General features: G+C 48.0%; 1 protein-coding gene across 2 annotated transcripts in view; it reads right to left on the bottom strand.

The window, feature by feature from the left end:
* The window catches only part of LOC138683375 (E3 ubiquitin-protein ligase UHRF2-like), a 175,304-nt gene that overhangs the window by 120,110 nt on the left and 34,808 nt on the right, over positions 1-20,386 (bottom strand). For both annotated transcript variants that reach the window (XM_069775087.1, XM_069775088.1), the window contains exon 2: positions 19,729-19,971. In XM_069775087.1, the coding sequence (XP_069631188.1) occupies positions 19,729-19,971 (243 nt within the window). The remainder of the gene's footprint in view (positions 1-19,728; positions 19,972-20,386) is intronic.

Here is a 20,386-nt window from a genome sequence, read left to right as displayed (position 1 = left end):
CCAGGTTTGGTTTTTTTTTTTTCTCTCATCCGTCTTCCCCCCATCCCACCGGAGGGGGGCGGGAGGAGTGAGCGAGCGGCCGCGTGGTCCTTTGTTACCGGCTGGGCTGAAACCACGACAGGCGCCCAGGAGAGCAGGTTGATCTTCAAGGACAAACTCCTCAGAGCACAAGAATGGTCCACTTGCAATGTGCAGGAAGCCGAGGAAGTGTGGCAGAAGGGCAGCATGGATGAACAGGGAGCTCCTGACTGCGCTCAGACACAAAAAGGAGGTACACAGGAGGTAGAAGCAGAGGCATGCTACTTGGGAGGGGTATAAAGACACTGCATGCGCAAGTAGAAATGCAGTCGGGAAGGCCAAAGCTCAGCTGGAGCTGAACCTAGCAAGGGAGGTGAAGGGCAACAAGAAAGGTTTCTCTAAGTACATCAGTAGCAAAATGAAGACTAAGGAGAGCATGAGCTCATTGTTCAATGGGGCAGGGGACCTTGTGACAAGCGACAGGGAAAAGGCTGAGGTACTCGATGCCTTTTTTGCCTCATTTTTCACTGGTAAGGTCTGCCCTCAGGCCTCCCAGGTCCCTGAGCATCCTAGCAGAGTCTGGGGGAGTGAAGCAGTAGCCACAGTAGAGGAAGAAAGACTTAGGCATCACTTAACCCACTTGGACATACACAAGCCCATGGGATCAGATGGCATGCATCTGAGGGTGCCAAAGGAGCTGGCCAATGTCACTGTGAGGCTGCTCTCTATCATCTTTGAATGGTCACGGCAATTGGAGGAGGTTCCTCATGACTGGAAAAAGGCAGACGTCACACCCATCTTCAAGAAGGGCAGGGAGGAGGATCCAAGGAACTACGGGCCAACCAGCCTCACCTCAGTCCCTGGAAAGGTTATGGAGCAAATGCTCTTAGAAGCCATTTCTAAACACATGAAGGACAAGAAGGTGATTTGGAGCAGCCAAACTGGCTTTACCAAGGGTAAATCATGCCTTACCAACCTCATTGCTTTCTAAGATGTGGTGACTGGTTCTGTTGACAAGGGGAGGGGAGTAGATGTTGTATACCTTGATTGAAGAAAGGCTTTTGACACACTCTCTCACAGTCTCCTTATCACCAAATTGGTATGATATGGGCTGGATAAGTGGGCGATAAGGCGGGTGGAAAATTGGCGGGACCACTGGGCTCAAAGAGTTGTGATCAGTGGTGCAAAGTCCAGCTGGGGCCCAGTAGCTTAGTGGGGTCCCTCAGGGATCAGTACTGGAACCAATACTGTTTAATGTCTTCATTAACAACCTGGATGAGGGGACAAAGTGCACTCTTGGCAAGTTTGCAGATGACACCAAATTGGGGGGGGGGGCACGGCAGTCAATGTGCTGGAGGGCAGGGCTGACTTTCAGAGGGACCTGGACAGGCTGGAGAAACGGGCTGACAGGAACCTCATGAAGTTCAACAAAAACAAATGCCAAGTCCTGCACCTGGGCTGGAATAACCCTGTGCAACAGTACAGGCTGGAGGCTGACTGCCCAGGAAGCAGCTCTGCAGAAAAGGACCTGGGGGTCCTGGTGGACAACAAGTTGAACATGAGCCAACAGTGTGCCCTTGCAGCAAAGGAGGCCAACAGCATCCTCAGCTGTATTAGCAACAGTGCAGCCAGCAGTTCCAGGGAAGTGATCCTTTCCCTCTCTTGTCTTGGCACTTGTGAGACCTTGTCTGGAGTAGTATCCACTTTTGGTCTCCCCAGTACAAGAAAGACATGGGCATACTGGAGCAAGCCCAGTTCCTTTGTGTGCCTGGACATGGCTTCCAGGAGGATTTGCTCCCCAACCTTCCCAGATTCTGAGGTGAGTTTGGCCAGTCTTTATCTCCTTGAATTCTCCTTCTTGAAGATGGGTGCGATGTTTGCCTTTTTCCAGTCATCGGGAACCCTCAGGGTCATCTCATCTGGTTCCATAGACTTGTGTATGTCCAGTTGGCTGAAGCGCTCCCTAACTCAGTCTTCCTCTACTGTGAGTAATACTTCCCTGTCCCAGAGTCTGCCACTAGGCTCAGGGATCTGGGAGACCTGAGGGCCAACCTTACCTGTAAAAAACTGAGGCAAGGAAGGCACTGAGTTCCTTAGTCTTTTTGATGTCCTTAGCTATTAGATTCCGTGCTCCGGTGAGCAGTGGGCACATGTTTTCCTTAGCCTTTCTTTTGCTGATGCTGTACTTATAGAAGCCCTTCTTGTTGCCTTTTACATTTCTTGCTGGTTTCAACTCCAGCCAAGCTTTGGCTTTCCTAACTAAATCCTTGCACGCGTCTCCATATTCCTCCTGGGTAGCCATTCCCTGCTCCCACCTTCTGTGTACTTCCTTTTTGTCTTTGAGCTCAGTCAGGAATCCCCTGTTCATCTATGCTGGCCTTCTGCCATGCTCGCTCGACTTCCTGCATGTCCGAGTGGATTATTCTTGTGCTTTGAGGAGGTTGACTTTTTGAGGATCAACCAGCCCTCCTGAGCCCTTCGCCCTTTAGGACAGTCTCTCATAGTATCCTGCCAAGCAGGTCCTTTAACAAGCCAAAATCTGCTCTCCTGAAGTCCAGGGTTGTAATTTTGCTAAGTGTCTTGCTCACTTCTTTCAGGATCTTCAATTTCATCCTCATTGTGGCTCCTGCCAAGGGTGCCATTGACCTTTATGTCCCCAACCTGTTCTTTGTTTGTGGGTGACAGGTCCAACATCTTCCCCTAGTTGGCTTGTTATCTCCATCAAGAACTTGTATTCAACACACTCCAAAAAATTCCTGGATCGTTTTTTGTCCTTTCATGTTGCCTTTCCATCAGATATTGGTGTGGTCGAAGTCCCTCATGAGTACCAGGGCCTGTGATCATGTGGGCTTTTTCCAGTTGCGTAAAGAAGGCTTCCTCTACTTCCTCTTGATCAGCTGGTCTATAGCAGACATCTCCCCAGTGTCGTGGTTTAACCCCGGCTGGCAACTAAGCACCACACAGCCGCTCACTCACTCCCCACCCAGTGGGATGGGGGGAGAATCGGAAGGGTAAAAGTGAGAAAACTCGTGGGTTGAGATAAAGACAGTTTAATAGGTAAAGCAAAAACTGCGTGTGCAAGCAAAAAGCAAAATAAGAAATTCACTCACTACTTCCCATCAGCAGGCAGGTGTTTAGCCATTTCCAGGAGAACAGGGCTCCATCACGCATAACAGTTACTTGGGAAGATATACCCCATAACTCTGAATGTCCCCCCCTTCCTCCTTCTTCCCCCAGCTTTTATTGCTGAGCGTTGCGGCGACTGAATCAAGCACTCAAGCTCTCTGTGCAAGATTCCCTTTATTTCACAAAAGAATCCAACTTATATATGTTTCAACAAAGATCTAGAAAGTACTAACGGCATACAGCCAATACTACTAACACAGGAGGGCATATCTGGCCCCGCTGGGATGTTTGCCAGTCCTCAGAACAGTTAAAGATAAAAACATTCCATAGACATACCCGTGACTGTCTTCATCCACATCTTCCCAGGCCTACACAAGGCCATCCTCCAACCTGACCTTGTGAAACTAGTTCTTCAAAGGCTTGGCAAACATGCAGCACAACAAATTCTAACGGTCACTCTTGAAAACAAATGCCAGGTGTTCCGAGCTGCTCCCACAAGCGTGACATCATATGGTATGGAATGTCCCTTTGGTCTGTTGGGGTCAGCTGTCCCAGCTGTGTCCCCTCCCAACTTCTTGTGCACCCACAGCCTACTCTCTGGCAGGGTGGCGTGAGAAGCAGAAAAAGCCTTGATGCTGTGTCAGCGCTGCTCAGCAATAACTAAAACATCCCTGTGTTATCAACACTGTTTTCAGCACAAATCCAAAACATAGCCCCATCCAGGCTACTATGAAGAAATTTAACTCTATCCCAGACAAAACCAGTACACCCAGGCACCACCTGTGTTGGTTTGTTCTCTGATTTGTACTCACATTCTCTTGACCGGCTCCTCCCCCGCTCCAGGGCAAAGCTGTGTGTGTTTGAGCTACTCCTTTGCACAGAGCACAACCCCTCCCTGCCTCTTGTCCAGCCTGTCCTTTCTGAAGAGCTTCATCCATCCATGGCTGCACTTCATTTATGTGACCTGTCCCCCACATCTCCGTAATCCCAATGAGAACAAAGCCCTGCAACCGTGCCCAGAATATTGATTTCTCTTGGTTTTGTCATGTGTGTCCCCCCCTCCATGCTGCATGCATTTATGTGCAGGCACTTGAGATGGGCTCCCGCTTGTGCTGCTTTCACAGGGAAAGCGAGGGCCTACCTATCCCCTGGGTACTTTCTCCATGCCCCTGTTCCTTTATTTCTCTTCAGGCTTTGGTCATCATGACCTGTCAGACCTAGTTCAAAGTCCTCCTCCCCAAGTTGGCAAAGATGCCCCACTTTGTCAGGTTGTTCCTCCTCAGCAGTCTTCGTCAATCAATTAGGATCCCATGGACACTAGCTGTGCAGCCAGGTGTTAACCTATAGGATGCATCTGCTCCTACTGGAGCCTTTTCCCTTCACCTGCAGTATTGAGAAGAACACCTGGGCTCCCATGTGCTTCACCCTTGTTCCCAGACCTCTGTTGTCACTCGTGATTTGCTCTAGGTCTCTTTTTTGCAGTGCTACCAGCATCCACACAAATGAGCAGTAAGGGGTAATAGGTCAAAGGACTGGATGAGCCTTGGCAGCCTCTCTGTAGTATCCTGTATCTGGGCCTCCAGCAAGCAACAAACCTCATGTGACAGATCCTTTCCTACAAGAAGACAGAACCAGGCTCTTCACAGTGGTGCGTGATGGGAGGATGAGAGGCAAGGGGCATAAGCTGAAACAAGAGAGGCTCCGACTCAATATAAGGAGAAAACTTTTTCACAATGAAATCGATCAAGCAGTAGAGCAGGTTGCCCAGAGGGGTTGTGCAATCTCTGTCTTTGGATGTTTTCAAGACCTGACTGGATAAAGCCCTGAGCAACCTGGTCTGAATTCAGTGTTGACCCTGCTTTGAGCAGGATGTTGGACTAGGGCCCTTCTGAGGTCCCTTCCAACCTGAATTATTCTGTGATCTTATGTCTGGTCAGCAGATGGGTCCCCTGCAGAAAGGGGACTCCAGCTGCAGTTCCCTCTTGGTGCTAATGCACAGTTCTATTGGGTGTACCGTGGCAAGGTTTTGGTAGCCAGGGGTGGGACTGCAGGGGTGGCTTCTGTGAGAAGAGACCAGGGGCTGCCCTGTGCCAGACACAGACGGTTCCAGCTGGCTCCACAACAGACCCACCGCAGGCCAGAGCTGAACCAATCAGTGAAGCTGGTGGCGTCTCTATGAAAGCATATTTAAGAAAGGGCAAAACGCCGCATGGCAGAGAGGAGTGAGGAAAAAAAGTGTGACAAACATCCCTGTGATCACCAAGGGCAGAGAAGGAGGGGGAGGAGGTGCTCCAGGTGCCGGAGCAGATATTCCACTGCAGCCCATGGAAGAGACCACAGTGGAGCAGGTATTTCCCTGCAGCCCGTGGAGAGGAGCCACGCTGGAGCAGGGGAAAAGTGTGAGGAGGAAGGAGCGGCAGAGACAAAGTGTTATTAACTGACCGCAACCCCCAAATCCCCATATCCCTGCACCGCTCAGGGGGGTGGGGAGGTGGGTGTAGAGAAGTCAGGAATGAAGGAGTGAAGTTGAGCCTGGTTGGGGTGGGGGAAAAACGTTGTTTTGATTTTTGTCTTTGTTTCTCACCATCCAACTCTATTTTAATTGGCAAGAAAATTAAATTTAATTTTTCCCCAAGTCGAGTCTGGTTTGCCCGTGACGGTAATTAGTAAGCGATTTCCCTGTCTTTATCTCGACCCACGAGCTTTTTCATCTTATTTTCTCCTCCTGTCCTGTTGAGGAGGGGGAGTGAGAGAGCGACTGGGTGGGCATCTGGCAGCCAGCCAAGGTCAACCTACCACAGCAGTTCAGGCCCAGCTGGCTCTGAAGCCTCCCTCAGAGCTGGTTTCTCCTCTTTGGCTACCAAGGTACTCTACCAGTTCTGTAAATTCAGATCTGCAGGTAGAGAAAGAGCCTTTCTCCTGCTGCCAGAAGTCACAAGCTTCCAGCTCCAACCCCCCCCCCCCCAGGCACGTCCATCCTGCTCTCATTCAAGCATAACCGCTAGCCATCCCTCCTTCCTTGCATCATGTGGTTCAGGCTCTCTCCTCTATAGAGTCTCTGTCAAGACCCTGTCCATCTCCTGCTCATCCTCCTCGATGCTACACAGCCTGCTCCCCTCCTCCCATAGCTCCTTCACCTGCTGACTCAGTGCCTGGACCAGAGCATGTCTCTCACAGGTGATGCCACCATCACCCCCAGTCCCAGGGAGAGGCCCCAGGCACTCCCTGCAGCCCTAGACCTGGGCAGCTGCATCCTCCCTCCAGGGTTCTGTGTCCGAGTCAAGCTCTCTGCCATACCAGGGGTACTTGCTCCACCCAGTGCTGGGGACCGAGCCCTGTGGCACATCACTGCCACTGTCACTCACACAGCTTTAAGCAGTCCCTATACTCTCTCTGGAGCAGTTTCTGGGCCTCCTTTGTGCCCCCTGCTGTGCCAGCTGCCAAGTCTCTTAGCTGTGCTCTGCAAACTTGCTGAGTGGTTAAACAGGTGCTCCCCTGGAGCAGATAAGTTTAGTCTGACCAACTTTGCTGTTGTTTTAGTCTATCTATTAGGGAGCTAGTTATCTGGCTCTTTTGGTCTTTGTTACTGAATTGGTCCTCCAGGGATACACTTTGAGGTGTGCTTTGACAGCAAGTTTACTGCTTGACAAAATACACAATATCAGCAGCTTTGACATATGTAGTATGGCAATGAAGAAATGTTTCTGATAGTCATGATGGTATACGTATCATCATGATTGCCGAATGAAATGGCGGTACCTTCTGTATCTCCATTAGGTAGTTATACATCAGTCCAATAACTTGCATAGAAAATATTACATTGTCCTGGTTTCAGCTGGGATAGTTAATTGTCTTCCTAGTAGCTGGCACAGTGCTATGTTTTGGCTTCAGTATGAGAAGAATGTTGATAACACACTGATGTTTTCAGTTGTTGCTAAGTAATGTTTAGACTAAGTCAAGGATTTTTCAGCTTCTCATGGCCAGCCAGCAAGAAGGCTGGAGGGGCACAAGAAGTTGGGAGGGGACACAGTCAGGGCAGCTGACCCAAAGTGGCCAATGGGGTATTCCATACCATGTTGATGTCATGCCTAATATATAAACTGGGAGGGAGTGGGGCTGGGAGGGATCACCGCTTGGGAACTAACTGGGCCTCGGTCGGCGGGTGGTGAGCAATTGCAGTGTGCATCACTTGTATATTCCAATCCTTTTATAATTATTATTATTATTGTCATTTTATTATTGTTATTACTATCATTATTAGTTTCCTCTTTTCTGTTGTATTAAACTGTTCTTATCTCAACCCACGAGTTTTACCTTTTTCCTTCCGATTCTCTCCCCCATCCCACTGGGTGGTGGTGGGGGGAGTGAGTGAGCGGCTGCGTGGTGCTTAGTTGCTGGCTGGGGTTAAACCACATTGGACTCCTAGTCTAGACAATCAAGGATTAAGCTCTTAGGTGCTTTGAAATTTTGCTTGTCGCTTGCTGTGCCTGTGAATTAAGGCATATCAGCGCAAATATTTTTATCAACTATTTTTTCCTTAGCAAAAACTAAAGACGTTAAAATATTTGCCTTTTCTTGCATGATTTGAATATTTTCATTCCTGTCCAGCCCAGACAGCAGTAATCAAGCAACTTGGGAAGAGAATAAGTACTTCAAAGTATTTCTAAAAAGAAGAAATTAAAAAATGTTAGCTGAAGTTTGAGACTGATATCTATATTTAGTAGTCTTCCAAAGTATTTTGCTCTGTAGCACTTTCCAAATGGACTAGTTCCCACTCATATATATGGGCGCCAAAGAATAATTATAATGACATGGTATCAGGAATTAGCCAAGGTTCTGGGAGAAATATAGCTGGACTACAGCAGCATTGTTCATTGGGTAATTAGCATTGCTGCCAGAGCTACTTAACTCTACTGGAAACGACATTGCACTAATACAACTATATTGGTCTATTTCCAGCACTAACTTGGGGTGTCTGTACTGTACTCCATTGTGTGGTGGAGATGGGCTATATATTTTTTTATTCTTGCTTGCACCTTATTTTTTCTTTTGTGCAAGGAAGGCCTTCCTCAGAATAGATGGCAGTCTGGCATCATCTTTACAACATATGACCTTATATGTTGCTTGCCTTTCTTAGTTTTGTTTTCTATTCTGACATCTTTTAGAGTTTATTGATATTTCTTTAATTTCTTTATTGTATGGCTCTTTGCATGTTAGTAATATGAGCTACCTAAGTATTTTTTTTTTCCTCTTACCCCTCAGGCCCTTCTCATTTCAAGGTTCTCTTTCCTAAGAAATAAGATGGAGTCTATTGGGTCTCTTTCCTGTAAATATCTATGCTGTATACTTGCACATAATATTTTTCTTTCGCTTCTGAATGTATGCTGGTTAATTTATTTGGTGATAATTTGTTCTGTATTCTTACCAATGAGTTTGCAGTAGTGGTTTGGGCTGAAATCTCGGAAGCATTTTTGCATGACTCACTTAAGCAAACTTCCATGGTAACTGAATATTATCCTGAACTGCATACTGCTACAGCTTTAAGTTTAGGTATTGTTAATGGCTTGTGTTGTGGTTTAACCCCAGCCAGCAACTAAGCACCATGCAGCTGCTCACTCACTTCCCCCCCCCCCACCCAGTGGGATGGGGGAGAGAATCGGGGAAAAAAACCAAAAAACAACTCATGGGTTGAGATAAAGACAGTTTAATAGGACAGAAAGGAAGAAAAAAATGATGATGATGATGATGATGATAATAATAATAAATTGACAATAATAATAATAATAAAAGAATTGGAATATACAAAACAAGTGATGCACAATGAAATTGCTCACCACTCGCTGACTGATGCCCAGTTAGTCCCCGAGCAGCGATCCCCCACCCCCCGGCCAACTCCCCCTAGTTTATATACTAGGCATGATGTCACATGGTATGGAATATTCCTTTGGCCAGTTGGGGTCAGCTGTCCTGGCTGTGTCCCCTCCCAACTTCTTGTGCCCCTCCAGCCTTCTTGCTGGCGGGGCATGAGAAGCTGAAAAATCCTTGACTTAGTCTAAACACTACTTGGCAACAACTGAAAACATCAGTGTGTTATCAACATTCTTCTCATACTGAATCCAAAGCATAACACTATAGCAGCTACTAGAAAGAAAATTAACTCTATCCCAGCCGAAACCAGGACAGCTTGTTTCTTATGAAGACCGATAATAAGCTTCTGTTGCAGTAAAAATAAGGGTATAGCTCCTCTAAACGTTTCAAAGGAAAGCAGAGGTAATGTGACAGTAAAACAGCTCATAATGTTTCAAATTATCAAGGGCAAGCCCAGCAGAGGGCCACCAAGATGGTCAGGGGGCTGGAGCACGACATGCAACGAGAGGCTGAGAGCTGGGTTTGTTCAGCCTTCAGAAGAGAAGGTGCCAGGAGACATTATTTCTGTATGCAACTACCTGACCAGAGGATACAGAGAAAACAGAGCCAGACTCTTCTTGGAGGTGCAGTGATAGGATGGGAGGCAACGCACGCATGTTGGAACATGGGAAATTCTGATTAGATATTAGGAGATTGTTTGTTTTAACCATGAGGGTGTTCAAATACTGGAACAGGAGCCCAGAGAAGCTCCTTTGATCTTCTTTTGAACCCCACCGCCACAGACACACACACACACTCTCTCTCTCTCCCCCCCCCGCCCCCCCATAATACCTGCATCTAACAATTAAGATGAAACTACATAAAGAGTATAGTAGAGGGGTTTTTGTTTGTTTTTAAACTTGAGAAGAATAGGTGATGGCAAATCTTAATCTGCCCAGGCCTTACATGCTCCCTAAAACAGAGATCTTGAACAGAAAAGACATAAGGATAGATAGCTTCAAGTTGAATAAGAAAACTCTGGTTAAGGGTCCTTTGTAGAAGTTATCCACACTAAACCCATCATAAAGAATGTTATTTTGAATAAATTAAAGGAACCTAGAACTCCCCACTGGGTGCCCACATAAGTGAAGTTCAGTGGAGTTTTTAGAATTTCTACTATACTCAGTCTCATGATTTATGTACAGAACTTGCTCTTCCTGCCATGCAAGAAGGTTGCTGGGATTGTCACTTCCATCTAACCTTTTCCAGAAGTTAAGGAGTTCAGGATTTTTGATTCCTTGAGCACGCAGCAGGAGAGTTCCCTGTTGAACATGCTCAATGAAGGCTTTCCTCCGGTCAAAAGTTGCATCAAGTAACTGTCTTGTACAGAAGTATAGCACTTGGCCAATGCATTTACCTGGCCAAGAGCTATAGTTCTGTTCCTTTCAAGGGTGCTTCAGAGGAGCCCTAGAGTAACAGAGCTGCAATAAAGAATATCACCAGAAAACCAAATCAAAAAGTTGTCAGTATCCACCTATAGTATATAAACAGAGCATGATCCCAACATCAATTTGAACACCACAGGTCTAGTCACCTAGGCTATGTATTTGGACAGACCTCCAAACAGCTTTTACAACTCAGAAAGTTAAGTGAAAATTTTAAACCAGCTTTTATGAATGTAACAGTCATTCTTGGAAGAAAAGAGCACCCTGTTAGGTTATGTGATAAAAAAAAGCTCGTCTCCAGAGGAACAATGGCAGGTGGGGGAACCTGAAGAATAATCTGCCCAGGCCTATCGCAGGAGAGCCATCAGCCCATCAAAGGCTCATCTCCACACACACAGGAGGGAGCACAGAGGCACAGTGGCAGGCAGGGGAACCCCAATAACACAGTCAGAGTAAAGGACACCCTGCCCCAGCTCCTCCCAGGGCTGTCCCAGGAGAGCCTCAGCCCCACCGTCATTGTCCAGGGGTGACACCCATCAAGACGGTGTCAAGAGGGTGACGGTTGGACTCGATGATCTTAAGGGTCTTTTCCAACCTAAATGATTCTATGATTCTAAGATGAGTCAATGGGAGAGGATCTCTGGATCACCTCACAGACCGGAGGGATGGGGTGGGGTGGGGGTGAGGTATACTACCTAGGGAATATGGGACACATTATGGGATGCAGGGGAAGAGCATTTTGGGCTCACACAAGAGTTATTATGGGATGCTTAGGGGAGGAAGCAAAGGCAGGGGAAGGGAGGGATCTAGGTGGTTTGGGGAAAAACAAGTATGGGAAAACAGAGGGATAAAAGGGGACAGTCACAGGTAAACAGATGGTCGGTGAATATGCTTGTCTGGCCATACCCTGCACCTGATCAGCGCAGTCTGTCCTGTCTTCTCATTAAAATCCATTTTAACTCTTTTCCTGGATGAGGGAACTCTCTATTCTGTGTGTACATGTGTGCATGGAGGCCTAAATGCTAGCAGACCACAGGTCATAGGGCCCATGTGTCTGGTCTGGGGTGCCAGCAACTGGAGCGAGTGAGGGTACATATGTTGGTGCGTGACCACCTAACTAGCTGGCGAGTGGGTTAAGTGGCTTGGGAGCCAGGTGTGCATGTGTGCCCCTGGGGATGAGACAACCGGAGGAGTTGGCTACTGGAGGGACCAGGGTGTTCAGGCCAACTGCTGGAGAGACCGTAGGGTTTGGGGGTTGACTAAGAGACCCCTTTATACACGTGTCTGTGCGTGAGGCAACTGGGGAGAGCGAGGATGCAGCTACTGGATGGACTGAGTGTCTATGCCCAGTTATTGGAGAGATCCACAGCACATGTATCTGTGTTGGTGTGTGTTAAGGGAGGTCTGTACCAGCAGCTGGAGTGGGGCTACGGGCCTCGGGGGCTCATATGTCCAGGTACCAGCAACTGGGAAGACCAGGGATCCAGGGGCCAGCTACTGCGTAGACTGAGTGTCTAAGCCCAGCTACTGGAGGGATCCACATGGCATATATGTATATATTTCCTACTAACAGACCTTCATCCTGATCAGTCAGAGAGGGGAACAGGACGAGGCCATTGGCGTTGGTTGGGTTTGTGTGAATGCTGAGTGTTTCCGCCTGTGTTGATCTGTGTGACCAGCTGTGTGTACATGTATGCATGTTGTATATGTGTGAGGCCTACTGGGAATACAGGCTCAGTCTCGCTACTGGTTGGACCTGGGGGTACGGAGCTGCGGCAGCCTCGCCTCCATTGGACTACCAGATTCAGCAACCCCTAACACACACAGGTTTAGGAAATGTCAAAAGCCTTTAGGTAGGCTATATTGGCCCATGACAAGTATCCGCAAGCTAAATGGCTAAACAGTTTTTGCTTATGCTTTCAACACTGAAGGGCACCTGACCTCGGTGCCGGGGAAAGTTATGGAGCAGATCATTTTGAGTGCCATCACATGGCATGTGCAGGACAACCAGGCGATCAGGCCCGGTCAGCATGGGTTTATGAAAGGCAGGTCCTGCTTGACTAACCTGATCTCCTTCTATGACAAGATGACCCCCTTTTAGTGGATGAGGGAAAGGCTGTGGATGTTGTTTACCTGGACTTTAGGAAAGCCTCTGACACCGTTTTGACAACACAGCATTCTCCTGGAGAAACTGGCTGCTCATGGCTTGGACAGGTGTACTCTTCACTGGGTAAAAAACTGGCTGGATGGCCGGGCCCAAAGAGTCGTGGTGAATGGAGTTAAATCCGGTTGGTGGCCGGTCACAAGTGGTTGTTTTGGGTTTGTGTGGCGGGGTTTTGGTAGCGGAGGAGGGGCTACAGGGATGGCTCCTGTGAGAAGCTGCTAGAAGCTTCCCTGGCTCCAAGTCGGACCCGCCTCTGGCCAAGGCCGAGCCAATCGGCAGCGGTGGTAGTGCCTCTGGGATAACATATTTAAGAAGGGGAAACCTGCAGCGGGGAGGGGAGTGGAATGTGAGAGGAACACCTATGCAGACACCAAGGTCAGTGAAGAAGGAAGGGGAGGAGGTGCGCCGGAGGAGGTGATTCCCCTGCAGCCCATGGTGAGATGGCAGGCTGTCCCCCTGCAGCCCATGGAGGTGAGCAGTGGAGAAGATGCCCACCTGCAGCCCATGGAGGACCCCACGCCGGAGCAGGTGGATGCCCCCGAAGAAGGCCGTGACTCCATGGGAAAGCCCACTCTGGAGCAGTCTGTGCCTGAAGGACTGCAGCCCGCGGAAAGGACCCACGCTGGAGCAGCTTGGGAAGGACTGCAGCCCATGGGAAGGACTCACGTTGGAGAAGTTCGTGGAGAACTGTCTCCTGTGGGAGGGACCCCACGCTGGAGCAGGGGAAGAGTGTGAGGAGTCCTCCCCCGGGGAGGAAGGAGCGGCAGAGGCAACGTGTGATGAACTGACTGCAACCCCCATTCCCCGTCCCCCTGTGCCGCTGGGGGGGAGGAGAGAGAGAAATCGGGAGTGGAGTTGAGCCCGGGAAGGAGGGAGGGGTGGGGGGAAGGTGTTTTGAGATTTGGTTTTACTTCTCATTATCCTGTTTTGATTTGATTGGTAGTAAATTAAATTGATTTTGTTTTTTCCCCAAGTTGAGTCTGGATTTTTGCCCGTGACCATAATTGGTGAGTGATCCCTCCCTGTCCTTGTGTCGACCCACGAGCTTTTCTTTATATTTTCTCCTCCCCATCCCACTGGGGGGGAGGAGCGAGCGAGCGGCCGCGTGGTGCTTTGTTGCCGGCTGGGCTTAAACCACGACAGTGGTGTTCCCCAGGGCTCAGTATTGGGGCCAGTTCTGTTTAATATCTTTATCAATGATCTGCACGAGGGGATCGAGTGCACCCTCAGTAAGTCTGCAGATGACACCAAGTTGGGCAGGAGTGTTGATCTGCCTGAGGGTAGGAAGGCTCTACAGAGGGATCTGGACAGGCTGGATTGATGGGCTGAGGCCAATTGTATGAGATTCAACAAGGCTAAGTGCTGGGTCCCGCACTTGGGTCACAACAACCCCATGCAGCGCTACAGGCTTGGGGAAGAGTGGCTGGAAAGCTGCCCGGCGGAAAAGGACTTGGGCCTAGGCGTGTTGGTTGACAGCCAGCTGAATATGAGCTGGCAGTGTGCCCAGGTGGCCAAGAAGGCCAATAGCGTCCTGGCTTGTATCAGAAATAGTGTGGCCAGCAGGACTAGGGAAGTGATCGTCCCCCTGTACTCGGCACTGGTGAGGCCGCACCTCAAATACTGTGTTCAGTTTTGGGCCCCTCACTACAAGAAAGATGTCGAGGTGCTGGAGCGCATCCGGAGAAGGGCAACGAAGGTGGTGAAGGGTCTAGAGCACAAGTCTTATGAGGAACGGCTGAGGGAACTGGGGTTGTTAAGTCTGGAGAAAAGGAGGCTGAGGGGAGACCTTATCGCTGTCTACAACTACCTGAAAGGAGGTTGTAGCAAGGTGGGTGTCAGTCTCTTTTCCCAAGTAACGAGAGGAAACGGCCTCAAGTTGCGCCAGGGGAGGTTTAGATTGGATATTAGGAAAAATGTCTTCACCGAAAGGGTTGTCAAGCATTGGAACAGGCTGCCCAGGGAAGTGGTTGAGTCACCATCTCTGGAGACATTTAAAAGACGTGTAGACGTGGCGCTTAGGGACATGGTTTAGTGGTGGACCTGGTAGTATTAGGTTAACGGTTGGACTCGATGGTCTTAAGGGTCCTTTGCAACCTAAATGATTCTATGATTCTAAGGCAAAACTGGATGAATCAAGGTTTGGGATACAGTAGCTGAAGGGAACATTTTAGGATTCTAGGAGCTTTAAACATAAATATGAACCATATCTGGAGCACTATATGCAATGTTAAGCTTTAAAACACATTTGTACCAGATCCATTTCCTGCAGTAGTTATCTCAACTCTCACCAAATTGAAAATTAAATAAAAGGGAATTCAGGGGCTGACTATACAAGGGAAATTATCATTTTTACATGAATTGTAGTGGTTAAGACGTGCTCTCTTAATGTGTTCACAGTTCCAGGAGACCCGCTCTATCCTCAAGCAACGCTACTTATGACAGATGTTCCAACTCCCATATAGGCTGCTCTATCAAAAAGCATTTATCTCTAGATCCATTGTGCAGTCAAAAATAGATTCTTCTCCTATTGTTTTCTATTTGGCATTCACAACTGATTCCCCCTAGTTCTCCCATTCTCCTTGCTGCTGGGATTTCTTGCAAAAAACAGATTCTAATAATAACAGAGAATCATAAAATGGTTTGGGTTGGAAGGGACCTTTAAAGAGCATCTAGCTCCAACCCCCCTGCCATGGGCAGGGACACCTTCCACTAGGTCAGGTTGCTCAAAGCCCCATCCAACCTGACCTTGAACACTTCCAATGATGGGGCATCCACAACTTCTCTGGGCAAACCTGTTCCAGTGTCTCACCACCCTCATCGTAAAGCGTTTCTTCCTTATGTCCAATCCAAATCTACCCTCTTTCTGTTTAAAACCACTGCCCTTTGTCCTATCACTACAGGCCCTGGTGAAAAGTCTCTCTTCATCTTTCTTAGAAGCCCCCTTTAAGTATTGAAAGGCCACAATAAGGTCTCCCTGGAGCCTTCTCTTCTCCAGGCTGAACAACCCCAACTCTCTCAGCCTCTCCTCATAGGAGAGGTGTTCCAGCCCTCTGATCATTGTTGTGGCCCTCCTCTGGACCCGCTCTAACAGGTCCATGTCTTTCTTGTGCTGGGGACCCCAGAGCTGGGTGCAGTACTCCAGGTGGGGTCTCACGAGAGCAGAGTAGAGGGGGAGAATCACCTCCCTCGACCTGCTGGCCATGCTTCTTTTGATGCAGCCCAGGATACGATTGGCTTTCTGGGCTGCAAGTGCACATTGCCGGCTCATGTCCAATTTTTCATCCACCAGTACCCCCAAGTCCTTCTCTGCAGGGCTGCTCTCAATCCATTCATCCCCCAGTCTGTACTGATGCCGGGGATTGCCCCGATCCAGGTGCGGGACCTTGCACTTGGCCTTGTTGAACTTCATGAGGTTCACATGGGCCCACTCCTCAAGCCTGCCAAGGTCCCTCTGGATAGCATCCCTTCCCTCAAGCACCATTCAGCTTGGTGTCATCTGCAAACTTGCTGAGGGTGCACGCAATCCCAATGTCTTTGTCATTGATGAAGATATTCAGCGGTATTGGTCCCAATACGGACCCCTGAGGAACACCACTTGTTACCGGTTTCCATTTGGACATTGAGCCATTGATTGTAACTCTTTGAGCGCGACCATCCAGCCAGTTCCTTATCCATCTAACAGTCCATCCATCAAACCCATATCTCTCCAATTTAACGACAAGGGTGTTGTGGGGGACCGTGTCAAAGGCCTTACAGAAGTCCAGGTAGATGACATTCGTAGCTCTTCCCTTGTCCACCGATGCAGTCGCTCCATCATACAAGGCCACCAGATTAGTCTGGCATGATTTGCCCTTGGTGAAGCCATGAAGCTCTCAACCTGTGTACTGCTGTTTTTCAAAGACAGCTCTGTGCAATCAGTCCATTTTCTTTACGTAGAGGGCAACCCAAACACACACCTTTCCTTCCTTGCCTGTCCCTCCTCAACAGGTTATAGCCATCGATTGCAGTGCTCCAGTCGTGTGATTCATCCCCCCAAGTTTCAGTGATAGTGACAAGATCATAGGTTTCCAGCTGCACAGTGGCTTCCAGCTCCTCCAGCTTCCTATACAGTTAACTCTTGGGATCCCCCTGTCACACTAGAAATGCAGATGGATTCTGCCCCTTTATAACTTGATGGCATTAGAGTACACTGTGCACTGGTGTCTACTAAAGCCTTGTACTCCTGTGGGTCTAACGTGCCAGGCTATCGAATCCACACAGTCCAATAGACCCAGTTATCCCTTTCCTCCACCTGGCTGGAGGCAGGGCCCCTCTAATTCTGGTCAGAGTATCCAGTATTCACTTCTTGTGAAGTTGATTCAGAAGTCCCTTCAAGAGGATCAGAAATAAGTGCAGCCCTTCTACTCTGTTTGGAAACTGGAGCGGCATTTTTCCTGGGAAAATTCCCTGTTGTGGTGGTTTTTTCTTGCAACTCACATAACCGTGCATCTAGGGCTGAGGTAGGTTTTCCAATCCATTTCCTCATGTCCTCTCCGTGGTCACATAGGTAGAACCACAGGGCACCTCGTGGTGTATACCTTCTATATTCTGTCTCTCGGGCAGAGGAACGCTCACGCCTAATAGCTGAGACATTGGTCCTTACAGGTGGGGAGTGGGACATATCCTCTTTGATTTGCTGGACATCCTGGGACACCTTCTCCACAGCCGAAATGCAGTCTTGTACGGAGGAGGAAAGATTTTCTTCGTATTGCTGGAGTTGGCGAGCCACTTCATCCACTGTCGGTGCCTCTTCGTCTTTCCAGGTCATTATCGCCAGTGAGTTGGCATAGGACGATGGTGTGCTCCATACAAACTTCCGCCACATGGGTCGTGTGCATTGGAGTTTGTCTGGATCTTTAGGTGATTGTGTGTTGTCTGAGGCACAATAGATCGTCTCTAGCATGGCTAATTCCCTCATGTACTGGATACCTCCCTCCATGGTGGTTATATGCAGCTTCCCACGGTTTTAACTGCCCAACTCTCTCCTGCCCCTCTTGCGAGACCTGTTGCCTGCCAGCCGGTCCCTCCACACACACAACCCCAGGGTGCCGGGGACCCAGAAACCCCCTCAAACACCCCCTGGGGACCTCACAAGCCTTGCACTCTTCTCAGCACATGGCAACAACTGCTGCTGCCACTGCTAGCGGCGGCTTCCCTTGTTTTGAACTGGCTGTGGGAACCACCGGCATCCACATCTTTAACATCCATCAGTCTCTTGCAAATATTAATTACAGCAAAGGTTTAGCTTCCTGAGGTGAAACAAACTTCAGTCTTGCTGGATGAAAAATACTTCAGGTTGCTTGTCGTCAGTGTTTTTCACCATTTACACAGAGAGACAAAGTCCTCAATGAAAGCAGAGCCCAAATAGAAAGAAACTGACATTTTAAAACCATGCATTTATATTGCTTGGCACTAGAAACACTTCTAACAAAATTGCGCTAATTGAAGTCCTGCCATCAATTACATGTTCTCAAAGATTCTGGGTCAACTTTTTATTTCTTAAAAGCTTAGACTTCTTGGGTTGATGTTGAGACAACTGGGTAGATCAGAATGACAGGTCATTCCCTTATTTTAAGGGGGATAATTTTCTTTCTGTTGTGTCAGCAAATGGAACAAGTGGGGATCTAAGTGCAACAGGAGTGAGGAACACAGGTCAGAGGGCCCGTGTGTCTTTTTACACTCCAGTTGATATAATTCTCATGGAGAGGAGGATCTGGCTTGTATCTTTCCAACTCTTGCCGTTACTCTTACTCTTTTTCTTAATTATCTGTAGTTTTAACATTTGGGATAATTATATAAGTTGGTAATAGTTTTCTCTTTTTAATGGACTAAATTCATAATAACAACTTCTTATATTTGTAATTGTACTGGTTTTGGCTGGGATAGAATTAAATTTCTTCATAGTAGCCTGGATGGGGCTATGTTTTGGATTTCTGCTGAAAACAGTGTTGATAACACAGGGATGTTTTAGTTATTGCTGAGCAGCGCTGACACAGCATCAAGGCCTTTTCTGTTTCTCACACTGCCCTGCCAGCAAGTAGGCTGGGGGTGCACAAGAAGTTGGGAGGGGACACACCTGGGACAGCTGACCCCAACAGACCAAAGGGATATTCCATACCATATGACGTCACGCTCAGCAATAAAAGCTGGGGGGAAGAAGGAGGAAGGAGGGGATGTTTGGAGTTATGGGGTTTGTCCTTCCAAGTAACCGTTACGCATGATGGAGCCCTGCTTTCTTGGAGAAGGCTAAACATCTGCCTGCCGATGGGAAATAGTGAATGAGTTCCTTATTTTGCTTTGCTTACGTGCGCAGCTTTTGCTTTACCTGTTAAACTGTCTTTATCTCAACCCATGAGTTTTCTTATTTTTACCCTTCCAATTCTCTCCCCCATCCCACCGGGGGAGAGTCTGCGAGTGGCTGTGTGGTGCTTAGTTGCCGGCCGGGGTTAAACCACGACAGTAATGCTTAAGGATTCTTATTAGAATGTTGTGGGGGACCGTGTCAAAGACCTTACAGAAGTCCAGGTAGATGACATCCGTAGTTCTTCCCTTGTCCACCGAAGCAGTCACTCCATCGCAGAAGGCCACTAGATTAGTTTGGAGCGATTTGCCCTTGGTTACCAGGCATGGAGGTGAGGCTGACTGGTATGTAGTTCCCAGGGCCCTGGCAGAATGCCTTAGCTAATAATATATTCCAATTACATCTGTTTACAGAATCACAGAATCATTTCGGTTGGAAGGGACTTCTTGAGATCACCTAGTCCAACCTCCCTGCTCAAGCAGGGTCAGCTAGAACGGGTTGCCCAGGACAGTGTCCAGTCAGGTTTTGAATATCTCCAAGGATGGAGACTCCACCACCTCTCTGGGCAACCTTTTCCAGTGTTCAACTGCTTTTAGCTTCTAACTAAATGATTTTTTAACTCGGTTTAAGATTTACTTTAACCTGCATAGTGCAAACTAATTTCGACTCAGTCCCACTGACAAAGCTTGTCATGAAAGAAAACTGTTTGAAGATACAGGCCTGTATAAGCAATAAAATTAAAGTGACAGATGCAAGATAAGGCCCTTGTTTTCAAAACTTGCACATACCTTGTACAATCCAATGCCAGGATCTATAAGAAACAAGTGAGCTGATGTAGATGGCTGATTCGGTGATCTGCTACTTGCTGCCCTTTTGACTTTGTTTTTACAGTTGGAAACAGCACAGGGATTGACCTCTCCACCCTGATTTGTCACAGAAGTAGTAGGAGCTTCAGATTCAGAGCGTATCAAAAGCTGAACTATGTCATTTAGTCCAACATCGTAGTCAAATAAAGTGTGTCCATCTTCCAGCTGTCAAGAAAAAAACAGTATATTGGTAAAGTTCTATCTTGATATTCGTATCTAGCCCTCCTCTTAGAGAGGATAATTTAAAAAAACAGATATTTGCTTCATAGTTGAAGAGACACAAGACGTATTTCAGGTAAATCTATAAAATCAGGTATCCTGAGTGACCTCAACAGCAACTCATCAAGCACAGTGGACTCATGATTTGTGGCCAGTTATACCTCTTCAATACACGCATCTTTATAGACACAAGATGTTTTAATCATGGGACGAGAATTTAAAGTACCACAGGTATTTTCTAATCACATCACAGGCAGGAACCACATTGCCTCTGTCCTGGTTTCAGCTGGGATAGTTAATTGTCTTCCTAGTAGCTGGCACAGTGCAATGTTTTTGAGTTTAGTATGAGAAGAATGTTGAT

This window comes from Haliaeetus albicilla, chromosome W (genome assembly GCF_947461875.1).
Source record: "Haliaeetus albicilla chromosome W, bHalAlb1.1, whole genome shotgun sequence".
NCBI lineage: Eukaryota > Metazoa > Chordata > Aves > Accipitriformes > Accipitridae > Haliaeetus > Haliaeetus albicilla.
This window is presented reverse-complemented; position numbering and strand designations above follow the sequence as displayed.